General features: G+C 35.8%; 1 protein-coding gene across 1 annotated transcript; it reads right to left on the bottom strand.

Moving 5' to 3' along the window:
- Positions 1–74: 74 nt before the first annotated feature.
- On the bottom strand, positions 75–21,085 carry LOC140766914 (DNA-directed RNA polymerase I subunit 2). The gene is made up of 27 exons (XM_073106602.1): positions 20,753–21,085; positions 20,572–20,645; positions 20,367–20,486; positions 16,896–16,972; positions 16,279–16,342; positions 15,703–15,773; positions 14,308–14,385; positions 14,176–14,221; positions 12,971–13,151; positions 12,829–12,881; positions 12,664–12,737; positions 12,430–12,547; positions 11,325–11,409; positions 10,379–10,491; positions 8,453–8,580; positions 8,300–8,379; positions 7,716–7,957; positions 7,471–7,632; positions 7,189–7,353; positions 7,017–7,091; positions 5,319–5,422; positions 5,168–5,243; positions 3,964–4,092; positions 3,716–3,859; positions 3,253–3,465; positions 2,708–2,962; positions 75–879 (listed from the first exon to the last, which is right to left on the bottom strand). The coding sequence occupies exons 1-27, from the start codon at positions 20,910–20,912 to the stop codon at positions 466–468; spliced, it is 3,501 nt and encodes a 1,166-aa protein (XP_072962703.1). The 5' UTR covers positions 20,913–21,085; the 3' UTR covers positions 75–465.
- Between the last annotated feature and the right edge of the window lie 426 nt (positions 21,086–21,511).

The following is a 21,511-nucleotide window of genomic DNA, read 5'->3' as shown; positions in this document are numbered from 1 at the left end:
ATTTAATTATGAGACAAATAACACTTACTTGTAACATGTAAAATAAACTATTTATCTGATACCAAATCAAGATATATATTTTTTTCTTCATATACACTATCAAGGAAACAGAAATTGCATCAGTTGTAAAAATTATTTTACTCTTTATCACATGTTTGGGCATACCATGGCACTTTATACAGTATAAACTTAAAAATTACATAGACACATGAGTGTAATGTACCCAACTACAGATTCTCTTTCTAAGCTAAGTTACAAAATTGCCTCTCATCGTCTATAGGATTACTTCAACAAGGTACCATGAGTATCATTCTTGATGCCAGCCACTCTGGAACTAAAGTAAAAGCTGAGTTCACTCCCCCCCTGATCCAAAGAGAGGAGCCTCAAGGATTTGCACGCCCAAATGTTTTCAGCTATGGGATGACCAGAGAAAAGATCCCAGTATCTTCTATCCTTTTCTCAGTTTCAGCCACCTTGTTTATTACTCAGCCGAAGCTCCATTTTTATGTTCATTGCAGCTAATTCAGAGGCCAAATACTTGAAAACGTAAGGCATTGCAACAGTTTCCATCCCCTTTTTTGTTTTACAGGCATGGCATGTGAAGCTCTTGGGAGTTCTTGCAGGTGGTAGACCATGGATCTCCCGCACTGCCCTTTTTTGTGGCTGGATGGTGGTTGCCGTCAATATGCTTCCACAATATGAGCAAACATCTGCAATGTGATAATCAGAGCAAGAATGGAGTCTGTCATGTAAAAGATAAGCAGCTCCATGAGCCAGAATCGCATCACGTTCCATTTCACCAAAACGGATTCCTCCGCCGCGTTTCCTTCCTCCTATTGGCTGTCTGGTTATCTGGTCCACAACTCCAGTAGAACGAACCTATGTATAGAACAACAGTGAGCAGAACTCTATACATGGCAATTGAATGTCAACCCTAGAAGTTTGTAATTTATACAATTGTAACTCAGATAAAAACTTATGCAGCTGTTGTTGGTTGTATGCCTGTATGGTTTGTTCAGTGGCAGCTAAGCTACCTACTTGATTCTGGTTTTACAATTTTATCTTCAAGTTATAAAGCCTGGAAGATCTATTTATTCTTGTTATTCCCTTGCTTGTGATGACAGTTAGATTTACGGAGCACATCCATCCAGTCCTAGGAACTATAATATTTCTTAACCGACTCAACATATAGCACCTTTTAGTTGGTAGTGAATTGGCGCTACATGTACAAATTTAAAATAGCCCATGTCTAGTATGAATAGCAGAAGGAACTATGGATCAGGTTCTGTAAGGCAAGCATAGACGTTCCAACACTACCAAAAAGGTTCCAGTTCATTCACACGAGGGTGGTAAACAAGTTGTGTCCTCCAGAAAAACAATAAAAACTATCTTAACATGAGTTAAATAAACTCAGGTTAAGATACACAAGAAGACACATATATGACGCCATCTCTAGGTGGCACATAATCGCGGAGCCATATGGACAGCCCTGCAATGTGCTATATGTGGCTTTTGCCTCTCTCAAGTCTCGACTATTCCACTCCCATATCTCTCAGTTTTCTTAATTTTTATTAAGTATTTGACAGTTAATATATTTAGTTGATACATATTGATATCTCTAACTTGTTAGACAGGATTATTAATCATTATGGTTATTTTAAAATTGCTTTTAAAAGTAAATTGCACATGTGTCCATATTACCATATACCATCTAGGTGTTACGCAGTAAAGTGACCGCTCGCATTCTATGACTGCCTTTTAGAGCATTGTTTATACAACATAAGCTGTACTAATTGTTCTACAATAGTACAATGTCTACTTATTATAAAGTGATGCTTGAGCTTTTTATGAGCGACATAAGCAAAAGCATGAAAATTCATCTCCTACTCTGAAATGAGTAATTTTTAAAATAGGGCTTGTATGGGATTGTTGCAACTGATTAGTTCATCTCCTACTCTGAAATGAGAAAACCAGTTTAAATTTAAAGAAGCAGTCAAACTTTGTAATTCTCTTCTTTCTTAAAAGTCTGAAACAAAGTCCGAACTTGGAGAGCATTAGATAGCTAAATCATAAGATTCATAGCAAAACCAGATCTAGGAAATAAGACAACAATAAGGTTTGCTGCAATGAAAATAACACTGTGATTCACTGACTAAGTATACTAAACATATTTCAATTTCAAAATTATGAATACATTTCCATCATTTAATTTGATGAATTATTCCCCATGACAATACCTAATTTTCCTAGGAAAACAAGGTATCTTTTCAATTCACCATGAATGAATTATCTGTCATTTCATCACAAGAACATTCTGCCTAGCCTTGACAATGATCGGCAACATAGACCTTGAAGAATAGTGCATTATGAAAACTATTTCCTCCATCTTAATAAGAAAACAGAATGCCAAATTATGAAGGCCTTATGCTGTTTTATTATCTTTGGATTCAACCGCAGATTGCTGATCAATTAAATAGGATGGAAATAACCAAAGTCGCATAACTTCTGTAATCTACCATTCTATCATAGCTCGCTGTCCTAAATGCAAGAATCTTTTTGGCAATTCTCAACTAATTTTTTAATAATTTAACTGCATATATTGGATTTGCACTAGTAGAAAACAGAAGCATAATTTGTACTTTGCCAGTCTACAAAGTGCCAAACCAGGAAAAGAAGATAGAGATTAAGTACTAAAAGAATAGCTTACCTGAAATTTATCGGAGACCATATGTCGTAGACGTTGATAATAAACAGGTCCAATGAATATCTCGCAAGTTAACTCTGTGCCAAAAACTCCACTATAAAGAACCTCCAATCCATGATAATTGAAACCATAAGATGCCAGCAGTGGACCCAGTTCATCAACTACAGAGCTTGATTTTGTTGTCTTATCTTCATTGGCCTCCTTGACTGAGGCAGCAAAAGGAGTTGCATCAACAAATTTTCCATGCAGACTTCCTCCCTACCAAGAAGAGTTTCCCTTCAGGATATTGAGATAAGCATATGAACATAAACTCCTATAAGGTAGTAGAAACTGAGCATGAGTAGATTTTATTATTAAGCTGCTAAATTTAATATAGCTCCATTAAGTTTTGTACCATTCCAACAGGTGGCATAAGAACACTAATTCGTAAAGTTGAAACCAACTTCACTGTTTTTACAATATGAATGTAATAAGTAGGCATATGCTTAAGAGACTTGTCCGCCATGAATTCTCTGCAATAGGAAAGGAAGAAAAAGTAGTGTTACTACCTTAGCTGCAATAGACTCTAAAAGCATTCCTATGGTCATTCTCGAAGGAAATGCATGAGGATTGATAATTAGATCTGGCCTCATCCCAGTAACTGCAGAAAATGGCATGTCTATATCAGGCCACAAATAAGAGCAGACACCCTTCTGCCCATGTCTGCTGCTAAACTTGTCACCAATCACAGGATTTCTAGTGCGGCGGGTGCGTATATTCACCTGAAAGAAGGAAACAATGTGTTATAGAAACTGGAATATTGTTGACCGTATTAACCTGTATATTGTTGTAAAATATAGAAGATTTCCTTCTCTAAAAGAATTCCTAAAAAATTTCTATGTAAAGAGAATCAAGATCAGCAGAACTCAGTAAATTCATCTCCCTCTGGTAAAATGCATCAAATACCTATACGAGTCCCTCCCTATAGATAGATAGGTAGATGATACGTGGGTATGGAATGATAGATTTTACCTTCTGCATGTAACCTTTTGAGCTAGTACCATCAACAGAAACATAGTCTATAAATACTGGCTCTGAACCCTTTAGTTTAGTAGGTTTCGTTACACTGGTGAGTGTGTTATATGAGCTATACAACGGCTCATTTGGATATATCATCTGCCCACACACACAAAAGAAACAGAAGTAAGTGCATTTCCTGATTGCTCTACATAAAAGAAGGGAAAATAACTATCTTCTAACACAAATAAGTGAATAACTACCTCTCCAATATATGGAAGCCCATCTGAATCAATTGAGGAGGAGTTCATGTTTCTATCATTGCTCCTGGCAAAGATTTCTAAAATGCGATCTCCTCCGTCATGCTTCTTTGCCAAGTCGATGGATTCTGTCTGCATAACAATGAAGCCCATGGAAACCAGAAATGCTCTTAGTGGTTTTATCAAATTCCAGTGAGTTGAAATTAAATCTGGATAAAGACAATTGGAATATTTGCATAGATAAGTGCCAAATTCATCTTATTAGGAAAGTTACCAACCATATACCCAGCATACAAAGTTGCGCTACTTATCCTTGAAATTAAGACAGAAAATGTAGTAAATGTGATAACTCTAATGTAGGAAACATTAATCATAACCAGTGTACTATATTCATAACAGTAAGATAAGTATAGAAATCATACTGATATTATGGGCTCTTAGAAACTAGGCTCAAATGATCTAAATTTGATAAATCCAACATAAAAAACATAAGTAAATCACAACCATTGTACTATATTCATAACAATAAGATATGTATACAAATCATACTGATGTCATAGGCTCATAAAAACTAGGCTCAAATGATCTAGATTCGGTGATATAGCCCCCAGAAGGCTCAACTTAATCCACTACAATAGCCAAAACATTATCAGAAGTGGAAAGGCAATATTTAGAGTGTAATAGATGTTGTAAACTTGTAATGTATGATCGTTCATGACAACAGTATATCTACATGAACTTTTCTAAGAAAACAACAGCCAGATTTACATCTTCCATCCTCCAGCACTCTTCCTATGTACTGTGCCTTCAAGTCTTTGGACAGTACAAATCCTTGGACACATTAATATTTTCACCTAATGTTACACAATTTTTCACTTCAATCAATGCCTTCCAACTTCACAGAGATTATATAGAGAAACAGCGCATATTTTATAGTTGACAGTAATAGAAGATAAAGTAACAGTAAGAGGATGTTAGCAACAAATGCACAAGTTTTTCTACCATAGTACAACCAAGGACAAAACAAGATAAAATCAAACATCTCTTTATTAACACAAAATTACAAGCAATCAGATGCATCATGCATAAAATATATAAGGATGTAGTTTATCAAAAGAATAGAAAACATGGTAACTAAGAAACTTAATGATATGTAATGCCTCTCAGCAGATGATTGTATCAGCAGAAAGATCAAGAAGAAACAAACCTGATATATATGACCACGAAACATACCACGCTCAACAGATGACTTGTTCAAAATCATTGCGTCCTCCATATCGTAACTAGAGCAATGACAAACATTTCATATAACATCTAACTTATAACAATGAAACAACATTAGCAATGATTAAACATACCCTGTGTAAGCAAGCACTGCAACAATAGCATTTGTTCCTGTTGGGAATTCATCCATGGAATATTTGCTATACGTAGCAGTCCGCACAATTGGTGATTGAGGAGTCTAAACAAGAGTGTTTAGGTAGTGTTCATGCAAAGAAAACAATAAAATATTATTTGGCACAAAATAGTGGCAAGTGTCAAAAAAGAAAAAAGGATGATCAGAAATAAGGGAAAAACAAAATCCAAAAAGAAATAAATATTAACAAGCATTAGACAAAAAACAGTAAAATAATAAGTAACATAACGGCAGTAAAAACAGATCCAGAAATCAACATACTCAATGTGTCTAAAAAAATATATTAGAACTTGGAGTTTGTCACTGGGCTTAGAGATTGTTATTGTTCCATAAATATATTCAAATTCACAGTTGGGTCAAGTGAATAAATGGATAATGCCCTATGGTTACAGATTGGGTAAAATAAATGCAACAAGCTTCAGCCCTTAATTTTATTAAGTACAAGAGCCAATTAGATGTTAAGAGTAGAATAATTCGGGGAAACTTTTCCTAAATCAGACATTGAGCAATAAGAGGTAACTACAATATTACCAATAAGGCAATAAGCTAACACAAGAATACTATTTACTAACCTGGCTACTAGATTAAGCACTGACAATCCCTTAAGCAAGATAGATCAAAATACCAAATAAAGGGCAAGGCTAGCAATCTAGTAACATAATCCAACTATATGATTAGGGAAGGGCAAAGTTTTAGAATATCAAAGTGTTACATTCAACACAACATTTGATGAAACTTTTCAGAAGCTCAGGGTTTTGTTTGGTTTGGTGAAGGTGACAAAGATCTGATTACCTCCAAGCATATACAGCGCATCTTGATTAATTTGTCTCATTTCTCTGTCTTAATTTTTTGAAGAATAAACTTAATTAGATATAAAAAAGATAAAAAGATGTTTAATTATTGAGCTAGTTTAGGCGTCCCTGAATTAGTTCAGGAGGAGTCAGATGAGTCAAAAAGGATATATAGACTAGTATATAGATCTGATTACCTTCAGCCTAAATTTGCTACTATAACCAGTTCCCAGGAGCATATTCTTCCTATGTTCTCTTTCTTATGCCCATGTTCCTTTCCTCTTATGATGCTAGATGAAGTTCAAGATCACGCTGTAGATAAATAGTAGCATCTTCTCTCCTTTTCGGTATATTTAAACTCATTAATCCTTTCTAGTAAAATCATAAGCCAGAGAAGTTCCTCGTCTTAACAGATAAAAAAAAGTCTTACCAAAGATGTGATTCTTCAAGTATCATGATTTACAGGAGATATAGAATACCAGTGCCATGTGCACATTGTTTTACATGATTTGCAGTAATGAAAACAATGTAGTTTCTAGAAAATTTAAACGTTGCTGGTCTATGGAGAAATAATGAATTACAAAATTTACAGAGGTTGATGTAGAAAGGGCGTAGATATGATAATAGAACCTCAGTTTGTCTGCAGATTTTCGTAAGTGTTCTACTAAAAAGAATACCTATATGCATTATGCAGACAAAAATATAAGGCTGAAATAACAATGACGTTAGTTTAATTATAACAATAAAGCGTTCTACTAAAAAAGATGAGAATGTAGCACTTTTATCTTTATTATAGGCCAATATCAATGGCCCTCCAATGGAATGGAAGATAATCAGATGAATTATACCTGAAGATGATATGATTTGACATCTGTCCTAAATCTTAAAGCTTGGGATGAAAAACCCATTGTCTGTTTTGCCATCTAAAGAAGAAAAAATAAGACCACACATATAAAAGAGTTAGCACCATGCAAACATAACTTCACTTTTCAGAAGAACTGTAAAGAGAAGGGAAGAAACCTGGCACTGATACATGTTGCGAGGACTTTGATTGTGATCAGACCAAGGTGTGAGATTGGCAACTACACTAAGTATTGCAGTTGGGTGAATCTCTTCATGTGTTGCAGGAAATGATTCTCTTCTTCCACCATCACCACCATCTGGACACCTTATTTCCATAGATGCCTAAGTGAATCAGCAAAAAAAAAAGAGAAAATAGTCAGTATAACCATGCATAATAGGAATAAAATAACTAATCATGTAATAAAGAAGATACAAAGAAAAGATGAAATTAAGTTGCACCTGTTCAAATGGACCAATTAGCTCGATATTTTGACTTCCATCAGGAGGCGAAAGATTTCTGACTGGCCGAACAAATCTAGCTGGATTTGTGAAAAGATACAAACCAGGATAGGCCCCACCAAGACTCAAAGGTACGTAGCCTACTTCCAAATCCTCAGGGATCTGTAAAAAATTACCATCACCAACACTATTCTTAATGCACAGAGAAGCAGAATAACAAATAAGCTACAAAATTGAGGACAGACCCCTGAAAGTGCAAAAAGTTTTAAACTTCGGAGATGAGCAACTGCTTTTTCTACTTCACTGGAAGCAATAGAGCCAACAACACATCCATCCAATAGAACATGAAGGACTTCTGGAGGACCAGCCCGCTCAAGTTTTGGCAGTAGTGGGGTCATTCCAATCCCAACCAAAACAGTCAAAATAGACATTCTTATTTTGAGGAAATCTTTAATTTTTCCATCTGAGTTGTAGAAAGATGCAACACCTAGAAAAGGCAGATATGTCACTATTAGAAGTCACACTTGCAAAACAAAAACTGGCAATGACAACTTGAAAGTAAAAGAATGACCACATAAATTCCAAATTTGACAGTCTCATATTTATTGAAGGACATATTCCTCATAAGAACACATGATTTATCACATGCGAACAATATCCTCAACTGCCAATTGTACTAGATGGACACAATATTGTCAGAGTAATTAGAAGGCTTCAAAAGAACAAATAAGGAGAAGAATCTAAGTATATATAAGCATACAAATATGAAGGAGGAGCACTAGAAGATGGCCAGAAACAAAGTAATGTAGCAGGAAAAAAAAAATCTTACGGCAAGCAGAAGTCATATGGTTTAGCAAACCACAAGGTTCCCCGTCAGGTGTATGAACAGGACAAAGGAAACCCCAGGACCTATCAAAATTTCAGCATAACATGAATCAGACAGCAACAATAGGTGCATCAACAGAACATTAAGATGACATACTCTGGAAGCAGCTTTCGTACACTTGTTGTGCGCATTTTTGCAAAAGAAGCACCTCTATGTACAGCACGAAAATGTGAGATGAAACGACAATAGTTGAGCCGTTCTGCCTGAATGGTCATGCCTTCTCTCTGTTGACGTATTAGAATTCAGAATATTATCTAGTTGTCCAAACATTATAGATAAAATCCTACTCCCTTGTGAAAAAAATTGTATAATTTAACAATCAACCATGTAATTGACTAGAAGTTGTAGTCGCAAGCAACTACTATTGCTCACTGTAATTATCATTTGACTATTAAGCTAAAGTATCCTACACCAGATGACATTAAGAGAAAATAGCAACCTTCTAATGAGAATCATGTCTACACATAAGAGGATGTTGATATCTACAGTTGAAATTCATTCTTACTAGTCAAACCACCTTCTCTATATCGATAGGATCACTGAACAACATAAAGCTAACATTGAAAAGAACACCATGATTCCTGTGAAGAGTAGATAATTGACATGTCTGACCAGATTATTCTAGTAGAATTAGTATCAAGGAACACTAGGTTGATCCTATAAAAGCATATAAAGCCTTGCTACTAGTGAGAATGGACTTGCATAGGCTTTTCGCAGTCCCATGGAGGAGCCAGATGAGTGAGGAAAAACAACTCTGACTTTTATCCAAGTGTTTGTGGTTCTCATTTTATGATCAACAAATAAATTATTAGCGAAATTCTAGCATCAATCAAAACTACTATGAACAATCACATAGGGAAATCATATCATTCTAGTTGATAAGAAAACTGCTGATAGTTAATGCCTATAAAGGTATTCACTATTCATGTAAATCTTGTAAAAAGGCCTGCATGTATGTATGCTTAGAAGACGATGTGTAATTGTGTACACAAGCAGCCAATAACTAAGAATATTAGATAATCTAAGGTCTGGAACATGAACGTAAACAAAACAAGAGATTCATATCAGTCTTCGGCACAATGAGATCCATGTCAAGCGGTTACTTGACCAATCTTGCGGTCCACCCATTTTGAGTCATTATCTCTTTGTTTGGCAAAGCGAACTGATATTTGGCATCTGAATATCGTACATGCTTTAATCTTTAAATCTGTTCCTCACAATCTTAAACAACCCCATTTCCCATCTGCTATAAAATTTGGGATGTATTTGGAAAAAAGGGGAAAATTACATCCAAACCCCTGAATTATTGCTTATTTTCACATAAACTCCATTTATCTTCTGTGGGACTTTAACCCCCTCAATTTTGTAAATCCTCCCAAACGTCTCTTAGTTTAGTTGTCCATTTGATTTTTTTTCATTAAAAAATTCTCACAGATTATCATGTGATCAATTTTAGGTGCTCTGACTCTGAGGATCATTTTACCCTTATTAAGAGGAAAGAAAAAGTGAGAAGTTGATGGTAAATGGTAATTTATCATTTTTTTTAACCTAGCCCGTCAAAGGGGTGGGAGATATTAAATAATTGAGGGACCAAATTCTCACAAAAAAATAAATGATGGAGGCTATGTGAAAATGAACAATAGTTTAAGGCATCACTGTATAACTGACCAAAAATATTAAGAGAAGAAATTTTTTTGACATGAAACTAATATGTGAAATAGCTTTATCTAGTTATACCGATGTTGTCCACAAAAGATAGGACCTAGAGATACATTAATATCACACTGTGAACATCAAATTCAATCTAAATTAGAAACAATTATTGGAAGTAATATAATGAAAAGAAATAGATAGAATAATGTAAAGAGGGACTCTCTTAATGATCTACATGTTTTTTTTTGTACAAGCAATTAGATAATAATTCTAATGATCAAATCAACAACTGTGAAGAACATTACCGCTAAATGATGAACGCTTGAAAATAATAACGAAAAGTGATATATTGAAGAAAAAAATGAGTACCTGAGGTAAATCTAAACCTGAAGATGTATTTAATCTTCCAATTTTTATCATACTTTCCATGGCTCTGCCTATTGATCCAGAACTTCGAGCTAAAATTTTCTTAATCTGTAGCACTGTATGAAAGACAGGTTAAGGTATCATATTTCCCAAAAGGCGAAAACACAAAAATTCAATAAGTTGTAATTACTAGAAAGAAGATATTGTATGCACGTGTTCTCTTGCAAAATTTAGCAGTAATGGAACAAGTCAAGTGCTTTCAAGTTTCAGATTATTAATTCTGATAGACATGATGATGACTTGAAAAGTTTATGCATATTTTCACCTTCAAGAACTCATCAATGATCAACAGAAGCAAGGGGAGATGCACATGGTATGAGATTTGAGCTAAACCCGTTTAAACATTCGGATGTTTATTCATATCAGCTATAAATCTGGAAGGTGCTTTTCCAACTCTGATGTTCCAAAAATCCAGCATGCTCGTTCAGATTGCATAACTGTTAATATGTATATTCTGGAACTCTGCATGTATGTTGGCATTGTTTATGTCTAAAAATGGAAGCCTATTTGAATCTATTCCCAATAACTTGACATGTAATCGTCAAGTATATTCTGGAACTCTGCATGTATGTTGGCATCGTTTATGTCTAAAAATAGAAGCCTATTTGAATCTATTCCCAAATAACTTGACGTGTAGTCATCAAGTTAATATTTCAACATAAGACAATGATCAGCCATTCAAAAGCATCCAAAAGAAATCAGAGTAAACCATGATACATGAGGTCGGAAATATAGTCACAAAAATGAGACAATGGAAAACATAAATTTTCCAAGCAAGGCCTTCCAGCAGAAATACTATACTGAATTTAAGTAATTAATTGTCAGTTTCTGATGTCAAAAGGGCCATAAGCAACATATAATTCTTAAATTGAAAGTTATAGCAACATACTGTTCTTAAATTGAAAGTTATCTTTCTTTGCAATCTCTTCCTGAATTTGACGTCTTGACTTGTTCAACCAATCTTGAAGTTTCTCCTGCAGTTGCAACAAACTCGGCCATCAAGAGAATTAAAACCGGAGTTTCGAAATAGTGAAACTTCAAAATATCTAAAAATTTCTTCAGAGCCTAGAAAAGAATCAAACTGTTTCAGCTAGAAACTCTTTCAGATGAGATAATTTCTCCAGCGACGGATGTGGATAAAGGATGACTCTAGGAAACCATTATTAGGTAAAAGAAATGCTAGGATAATTTATTGGCAGTTTGACACCCATAAAAAAAAGACCAGTGTTCTAAGAGGCTTCCTTATTTTAGCCACCTAGATCTGGCAAAACAAATATGCCTAGGCAAATGTAGAACAGTAATTGACATTATAAATTTGAAATCGACAAATAAAAATAATGTGTGAACAATAAAATAGAAACAACTGAAAGAATGAAGAGAAGATCAAACAAGACTTCTTTGACAATTTCAATCAATATTCAGTGTGACATTGTAATATATAAAGAGCAATGGTGAAGTTCCAAAATTAATCTAACAAAAGAATCAGGCATACAAAGTACAGAAATATGGACTATTGATAGAAATAATTAACAAGTAGGAGCACTATTTAACTTTTTCAACATTTAGGCAGTCAGCCAGCTGCATTGTGTATGCAAATCTATTACCATAGGCAAGTTCATCAGATACATATCTCCCCAACCAATGACTCATAATAGATGAGGCTGATGCCTCACAATGCAGCAAGAATTATATGCATTCTGGTGCAAACCATATTTTAGAACAATGTGAAATTGCTAAAATACTAAAAACACTTCATGCATTTGGCTGGCAACAGGGTAAAAGGTCATGAATTAGCTTCAGAATATTCTTCTTGATAAGTGGCATTCTTTAAAATTAAAGAACAAACAACATCCCAAACAATATACCAGGAAAAAGAAGAGTTACTTAAACAAACGAAATACAAAGTAATGCAGACAATTACTTTTTCAATTTTTGGACTTGTTGATAAGGTGAATGCAAGCTTTTATAAAAAAAATCAGGAAAACAAAAGATACCTTGAGGTAAATAGCAATCAGGTGCCCGGGAAGCAAAACCTCCTGATTTTGCAGTGCATCAGGGTTATCAGGCGCAGCAGTTTGATCTACAAGTGCATAGAGTTTCTGCAGCATAAATCTACAGCAACAAGACTATGTTAGCACAAGAAGATTAATCCAAGAATAATAAACAAGAAAAAGAAAATGTAAATAACACTAAGGAATGAAATTAAGAGACGGAATAAAGTGACCAACATAAGTAGATTGAACTTGTCGTGGTTGCTGCTAAGATGCACAAATATAAAGTCTCTAAGGACAGCTTCTGCAACCTACATGACATTGTATTAAAAATAAGAGTTTCTCCATGTATCAGGAGAACATAGTACTAAGAATACAGATACAGTAAGGTGCTTAACGTACAGTTTCATGACTTTCTGTTTCGAAGCCATCCATGACAGGTTGGAAGTATTCTCCTAAATAATAACATCACCACATAAATAAATTAAAAAGAGGATTAAAACAGCCATCACAGCTAGCACAAAAACTTATGAGAATCAAATACCAATATGCCCCAAGCACTGTGACCGAGTGAAAAGCGACAACACCCTGACTTCATCAAGAATTATTTGTGCCCTTTCACCTATGAGCTGCGTGCCAACCACACCTTTTTCTCTTTGATACTTATCGTTGTAGCAGCATGTTAGGCTCACAAAGATTTCGCGGTCATTAGTGTCAATGAGAGCCTGGAAAAGTGAATTTGCCCAGGTCATGCAAGTATGAAGTACATGAAGGAAGACGAAGATAAAGTAAGTGAGTAACATTACATAAAAAAATAAGACAGCACAGTAAGTCCGCAACCTAATAATTCTAAAAGATGCATGAACTAGATAAGGCAAGAAAAGGTAGATACTTGGGTGATTTCAGTAATACTAACTGGCAAAACTTACGAGTAGAAAAAGAACTCAACTTAGAGCTATACAAGACAACCAGTATTCTGCAAAATAAGTGGTAAATAAATATTTTAGTCAACCCAATCTTCAGGATAACCATAAGAAAGTTTCTTCCATGATACATCATTCAAAAGCCTCTCAACTATTTAGAAGTAATCCAAGTCAAGTAGTTTACTAAACCCAAACCCTTCACATATATATCTCTCTCTTTCTCTTTGGAGTTTACTAACTCAAATTTTATGTTGTTGCATTTCTTTCAGTTTAATTTTTGGGCTGTAATATTAAAAGGTCAAGACTAGAACTTTGAATCACAAACTTGACAAGAAAAAAGTTTGCTCAGTCATGTTTTCTGAGGGTCATGCTTCTGAATGTATAAGCTGAATATTGCAATATCTCTATATTGAGAATAAAGTACTACTTCCAGAAAACAAATGCTGACATGTGAAAGCTATGAAATAAAAGCTAGATTTTACAAAACCTAATAAATTACTTTGCACAACAATATTGTGCACATAGAAGGCCATCATACAAGCTTAAATGTTCACCAGAAGAACTCAGGTTCTTAACATGAATAAAGCGGATAAGTTTATATCAAAGACTGCAAATACTTGCACATAATATATTTTCAAGAGTGGGCACCACTACTTCTGTTCTTGTACATAAAGCAGAAACACATTTGAAAGCTCAAAACCCACTCAAGACTACATACCAAGATGAAGAAAAAGTATTTCAAACTTGAAAGTAGAAAAGTTAAGAACAGTAGATGTTTAAAACTTGACGAGAAAAAGAAGTGACAATAAGCACCTATTGTACACACCTTCAAAACAATCCCAACAGGAAGCAAGAACTCCCTCCCTCTTATCCTATAAACATAACAAACAGATAGCACCATAAATATAAAGATTTTGGAATTTGGATAATTAGAGCATATTGATCTATGAACAATTACCAGAATCCAAGCCTTGCACTTCCATTTAGAAGGTAATACAACTTAAGCGTCACAGAAGACTGATCATCCCGAACACATCTACAGCATAAAGGATCAGCAGGTACCATAAGGAGATCATTGATATCAAACTGCCAAACAATCCCAGCTAAGGGATAATATTTATTATACAAAGTCACAAACTATTAGCTACTAAGGATGAACAAGGTCAATTTATCAGCAATATGTTGAACATTGAAAATTACCTAATGATCACTAATCAATGATCCAAGAATATAGAAGGAAGTGATTTTTCACCAAAAGCTTTCCAGCTCTTTGATTACTGTTTGCATGCCATACAACCATTCTAGATTATCATAAAATCAAACATTTATAAACATTAATAAAATTCATCAAAGCAAACACTACACATATAAAGACCAACAGAATTTCTGCAATGCAAATTTTCTTGAAAGCCAGAGTAAATCTTAAAAGATAACTTGTTAAATGAATTCAATCTAATTTTCTTATCAATAGTATGATACGAAAAGATTACTTTCCAACACCCTAGTTGCATACCTGACAGTTCCAATTATTTTCTAACTCTATAAAATTGACAGTTCCCACTTAATTACATAGCATGGGAAAATAAGCGTGACCATTTTTCTTTTAAAATTTAAATAGCCTGAACACTTTCAATTATCATTCTCATGGAACATAAGAATTCTTTAGATACAATAATTTGATCTAGGAGAAGCTAACCAAAGATTTGAAAACACTACAACATTTACCATATGCAACTTGAATTTGATGCTAGATTGTCCTATGCATACAGTAAACCAATGTTATATTATGCAATAGAAGAGAACTTCAGTTAATTTTTTGTTCACAATAAAATCTGAATCAAACATCCTTTCACAAGATACTGGAAAACAATTGTTTAACACTGTTTACAGATGGATTGCCAATTACCAATCCATTTTGATTGCTGAAGGAAGAACAAGAGTGCCAAACAAATTGAAGAAAGCAAGATGTTGATAACTTCAAATTATGGAGTGAGCAATACTTTTGGTTACCATATCACTACAACAGGAAAGAAATCAAGTAACTGGCAATAGCTTACGCTGCTTGAGGAAGCAACAATAAACTAAAATATAGTGATTTTAGTCTGCTGTTTATAATTTATCACTTTTCATATAATATACCCTCTGCTAAGCTGAATGTGGATCTTTAAAAATCTGTTACAAACACTAAATTCTTTCCAAGGCTTGAAGAAATAAAGATATTTTTTCTATTATTGTCACCTGATATTACAAGATATAAAGACAACATAATCAAAAGTCCTAAATGCACAAATCATACAATATCCAAAATCAATAAAGTATAGCCAATTATGAAATATGAAAGCAAATTACACACCTTATGACCACTGCTTTATCACTGTACCCAGCACCTCGAGCACGAAATGAGTTACGCACCATAGCCATTGGCTGAAACATTACATGTTTATAATTAGTTGAAGAAACCACAAAAGGAAAGTAGATCTTGTGCAAAAAAGAGTATAACAAAATTACACATATTACTTCTATTCAATAGAATAATATAAACAAAAGAATGTGCAAATTACAGTCTACCCCTTGTGGTTTGGCCCAATTTGAATTTACACATTCATACTTCAAACTTCCCATAAAGAATTAGCAATTCAAATATTGGAACAAACGTAGATTGTTGGTATCAATATTTCCTAGCATAAGCAAGATGTTAAATGACCAAACTAAATGTATCATCACCAAATCAGACTGTATACGAGAATAACTAAGTAATTTTATATCCCCATTAACTGTTGATTAAAGGTTGCAACTTGACATGGATCACAGGGGAGTTAACATTTAAGCTTAAAATAAATGAGGGTATATTGAAATCGGGCCAAACCATAAAGGTGTAAACCGTAATTAACTCTAAAAGAATTTGAAAGTGAAGAAGTGTGCATCTCACATAGTTACGCTTTTGTATGATAAGAAGACGAGCAAGCCTCTCCAACCCATTACAGATAAAGTACCTAACAAGGATTAAGAAAATATATAAGAATAAGATAATCAGGGATAAAAGATGTATAATAATGTCCCGAAGTACATTAGAAACCCGATAAGCAAAAAGACACTATTTGATTTGCCAAAACTGGCCTAATTGTCATATGATGGACTAAAATGAATGTCTAAAAAAACTACCAGAACAAGCTACAGTTCTAATGACTTCTCTTTTGACTTGATTAGAGATTATTCCTCCACTTAACTTGGACAACCTACTTCACACTGTCTTATCATCAATTAAATACAAGACATGACAAACAATATGCCAAATATATTTTAGCTCACAAATGATCTTGACTATGCAATAGTCTAATATGACCAGAATCTGCCCATAAAATTAATGAGTCACAACGTAATCACACCTCCGTATAGGCACTGAAAATAAACTTCATACAGTGATACAATGCAAAATCTAGTTACGACAGAAGCTAAGATAATCAATACCAGTGCCAATCGAGATAGAACAGGACTCAAGAAGACCCTGAAAGGCTGAAACCAGTTAAGCATCAAAAGCATACTCACCCTCCCATCTCAGTTGCCTCCTCCTTATAGTAAACTAGTTTTTGAGGATCAGCACCTCTTAGATGGCATAGCTTTGACTGCAGGAGAAGGAAATAAGAGTAAGGAAAACATACACAACAATACATGGGAATCCAGTTACAAAATGAACAGGATGAAGTACAAAAAGTGGAAAGTCAGTAATGAGATTGTTCATAAGCTTCGGTATCACGCCTTAAATGATATCAATTAGTTTGTATTGAACACAACTGCACATGTTCCACCCACAATAAGAGGAATAGTTACCGAATGTGACAAGTGAAACCTCATGAGCCTCTCAAGCAATGTTGTTAAATGGAAGTGTCTGTCATCTATGATTCTCACATAGTAGACCCTAAAATTCAGAAAACTCAATTGCACTAGCATCACATTCAATGCCAAAGACTTTGGTGAAGCCTAACAATGCAAAAACTGGTGGGGATGACATAGCCTGCTTGAGTTAAACAACAAATGCTTGCATCAACTCGACCATCCACACAAAATTGTCTTTCTTCAACTCGTCCGTCAGTTATGATGCAATATTGCCGTAGATGTGGATGAACTTGCAGTAGTAATAGGTAAGTTTGAGGAAGCCACAAGGAGCTTTGATAGTCTTCGAGATTGGCCATGATCGTATTCAAGCAATCTAGCTTCTGTCAATGAAGACACCTTCGTAAGAGAGTTATGTGACCCAAATAGTCCACCTCGAAACATGCAAACCTGCATATAGAGAGCTTGACATGTGGTTGATGTTGCCGAAGCGACTCGAGTAATATGTAAGTGGGACATATGCTCGTCCATTCCACAACTATAAATGGGGTGTCATTGAAAAATGCCAAAATGAATTTCCATAAATAAGACCAAAACACATCATTCATTAAGACTTGAAAGGTCGACAGGGCATTATTGAGACCAAAAGGCATTACCAGAAATTCGTAGTTTCAAAATGTCCTCCAAGGAGACATATTTGTGGCACCTGGAGCAAAGGTCCAACTTGGAGAAGATCACACTATGCAACTCATTACATAGATCATCCATCACAAGTATTTGGGAATCAATAAGGGGGAATATTTACTGGTATATTCTTAGCTAATGAGATTCTATAGTCATGAGGTCAACTTGGTGGCAGACCTTTAGGTGGAGCAAAAATTTCATAAAATTGGATGAGAGCTTGGATAGGTGGTAGAACATCGATGCTTGGGATGTTGGGAGATATGGAGTAGAGATGGAATAGGAAGCCACGTGCATGGTTTGGTAGCAATGTTGCATGGCACACTCTCCATGTGTCACTCCCTTAATATAACATGGTTGGTCCTAGATCTTGAATTCCATTTTTAAGTTTTTGAAATCCCAAAGGATATGATCTAATGTACATAAACAAATGGCTTCTAGCACAGCATCACAACCAGCCATGAAAGCAAATGGAAATCAATGATAATAGATGTGCCTTAGAGTTGCAGCAGGATGTTCTTGCACTAGTCCTCGCTGCGAAGTGTTTCATCGTTGGTTACTACTATCACATTCATGGAGTCGTTGGCAAGCCTAGGAAGTCCTACTTTAATGGCAACACTTGCATCAAGGAAATTGTGCATGCTCCTACTGTTTATTAGCACGGAGATTTGTCGTTGAGTTAGGAGTGCCATGATGTGCATGGTGCTTGCTTTTTGCGTACCTGTCAATGCATGTATCGATGGCAAGTTGTGTATGGGCAAAGTCAATTGAGACATCCATCTCTAACTCTGAGATGGATTCCTCTAGTAATTCTAGCAAAAAGGGTTTGAGATTTGCAACGGCATTCCAAAGCGAATTTCTCATCACAATTGTAGCATAGCCTATGTTCACATTTCATCTCTACAAAGTATGCTTCTTGATAATCGGTGCCAGGCTCTTAGTGGTAGATGAAGAGAGTATATTTGCAGTCGGCCATGCTGATGTAGGGGCCTTGCAACTTTGTTCCTACATGCAGACCAACCCAATTGCTTCGATGAGAGACACTAAGTGAAACAACTTGTGAGGGTCTTATGACTTCATTAACGCATGAAGACCAACCTAATTGCTTCGGTAAGAGACGCTGTGCGAAAGAACTGATGGTGTTTTGTATCTCCTCCTTGAGGCCACTAACAAAGGTGCGTTAGAAAACAATCGAACTACTCATCGACCTAATCTACAAGGGCTTTAAACTACTCTTGGTATGCTACAACATAACTTATTTGTCGCAACTTCCTAAGTGCGCCTTTGGGGTCGTCATACTCACTTGGACCGAAACAACGTTTGAGTGCCTTCACAAAGAAAGTCCACTCATTGAACACTCATGCATGTTGTAGATACTTGTAGTATTAGAGGGCCTTAACCTTGAGCGAGAATGACACATAAAATACCCTCCGAGGCAGGGAAATATTGTTCCACCTGCAAGATCCACCCCCTAGGGTCTGCAGTACCGTCATATTGTAGAAGCTCGACCTTGGTTACCTCAGTGGTGATACCCTCATCATGATTAACTGAAGAGGGGCCGAAGATTGTTGTGAACAATTTTGGGATGCCTCACGGATCTGTTCTCGCAAGCTCACCATTTCTTCTTGAACTTCTTCCACAAATGTCTCCATGGTATTGGATTGTTGCTCCATTGCTTTAGTAAGCTGCACCATGATTTGGAAGGCCTCTCGTTGTTGGTTTAGAAGCTCGAGGACATCACGAACTCGCACATTGGTGGAGTGACTACTATTTGCCATGGCAAAGGAACGTTGGCTTTAATACTAAGTGATATCTAGATACCCAAATTCGAGATGTGTGTAGCTAAATTCAAGACGGAAAATCTCCTAAGGCAAGGTTCCTAGCAAAACAGCTATCCCATAGTCCCATTTCTCTCTTTATTTGCCTAGTTTTAGTAACACCAATACATGCATAGTAGTGGAACCACCTGCCTACAAAAGAGGAATTCAAGCTAAAATATAGGATCAACTATATGCCCATTTCTTATCTAACAAGAAAACAAAATGAACGGCTAAAGATCCGCTCTTTATTGGAAGGGAAAAACTGACTAATTTAAATGAACAATGATGTGGCTTCTACCTATATGCCCCATGCTTGCATGTAGCACAACAACTTGCATGCACATATCACATTATACAGGGATTTACTTGTATTCTGTATATCTCATGTTAAAGTGGGTTACTTTATCACATATCACATTCTTATTCTTCTAACAAAATCAGAGGTTATTTTATAAACCCTACCTCTTTGAATATATAAACACATGGAAATATTTTACTAAAGAATCAGTACAGCCTCCCCTTTCTTCCTAAATGTTCCAACAAGGGACAATCACCTGTGATACTGCATCTAAATCTATCTTCAAATAACAATCACAAGTTCCCTTTAAGCACATTAAGCAAATCAGCCAAAAGCATTAAAAAAAGGACGATCAAATAAGAACATAATATCGTCATGCAATCACACCTTCAGCATAATGGGTATACGCCCAAAATTGATTGTTTCTCTCACGGCAGCCCCCTCATTGTACTGCAAAATAAGAGCCACCCTGAATTCTCCTGCATAAGACGTTCTCGCTTGCCTGCACTGCTTCCATCGAACCACGAACAGCGTCAACCCACAAGAACTCCCACAAAAATCAAAATCAGACAAATTTGACAAAGCCATTAACCTCAAAGGGAAAAAGGGGTGCACTCAACCGGCCTTCCTTCATCGGCGGGAGCACGTGGGCCTTCTCAAAGGATAGTATCGAATCTCCGTCAAGGATCAATGACTCGTAGAACAGCAATAACAGAAAAGAAATAAAGAGAGGAAGAAAGAAACAAGAGGAGGAGGATGGTATCGAAGGATATTTCTAAGCTTGGATCCGGTAGACGGGTCGGAGATCTCAGCCGGGCGGATGGAGAGTATAGCCTTCTCGAGGCCCTCGTCGAGGAAGTAGTCGAACGACTCGATGTGGGGGCGGAAGAGGTCGCGGAGAGCCTCGTAATCCGGCTTTGACTTCGACGCCATCGCCGATTAACGAGACGCCAAGCCTTCCTGGCACCAATATTGTATCTTGGAGGACGTAGATAAGTTTCCGGCAACGGGGTCGCCGCCGGCGGTTAGGAAGGGAAGACAGACGGAGGAGGAGTACAATGGTTTTTCCGGCGGGAAGCGATAAAACCCTAGAGAAGGGTTTAAGAAGCAATGGGCCCACAAAAATACAAAGCGTGCGGTACGGTATTTATATTACGCGTAATTGGATCCAGGTTTTCAGATTCGATATGGGCTAACGGGTTGAGATCTTATCGGACTCGAAAATGTTATCCCCCCCATCCGAGCCATCCCTTATATTACTTTCCTTAAAAAATTCCTACTATTAATCTTAGAAAAATAGTGGGTTTTAGAGTTTCATATTTGCATAAGTTAGAAGAATAGGATATTTTTTGTTTGTCATGAGTTTAAATCATATTATGCTCTCTTTGCTTTGCTTAAAATATAAAACTTTACTCATTTAAATTAAACTAATTTATTGGCCCATTAAAATATCCCAGCTCATAAATAAAGAGGAGTGTTAAAATATGATATAGAAAAATTATCATTTTATAACGGCTTAAATTTTTTTAGAA

Source organism: Typha angustifolia, chromosome 9 (genome assembly GCF_048772165.1).
Source record: "Typha angustifolia cultivar Huaian chromosome 9, ASM4877216v1, whole genome shotgun sequence".
Taxonomy (NCBI): domain Eukaryota; kingdom Viridiplantae; phylum Streptophyta; class Magnoliopsida; order Poales; family Typhaceae; genus Typha; species Typha angustifolia.
This window is presented reverse-complemented; position numbering and strand designations above follow the sequence as displayed.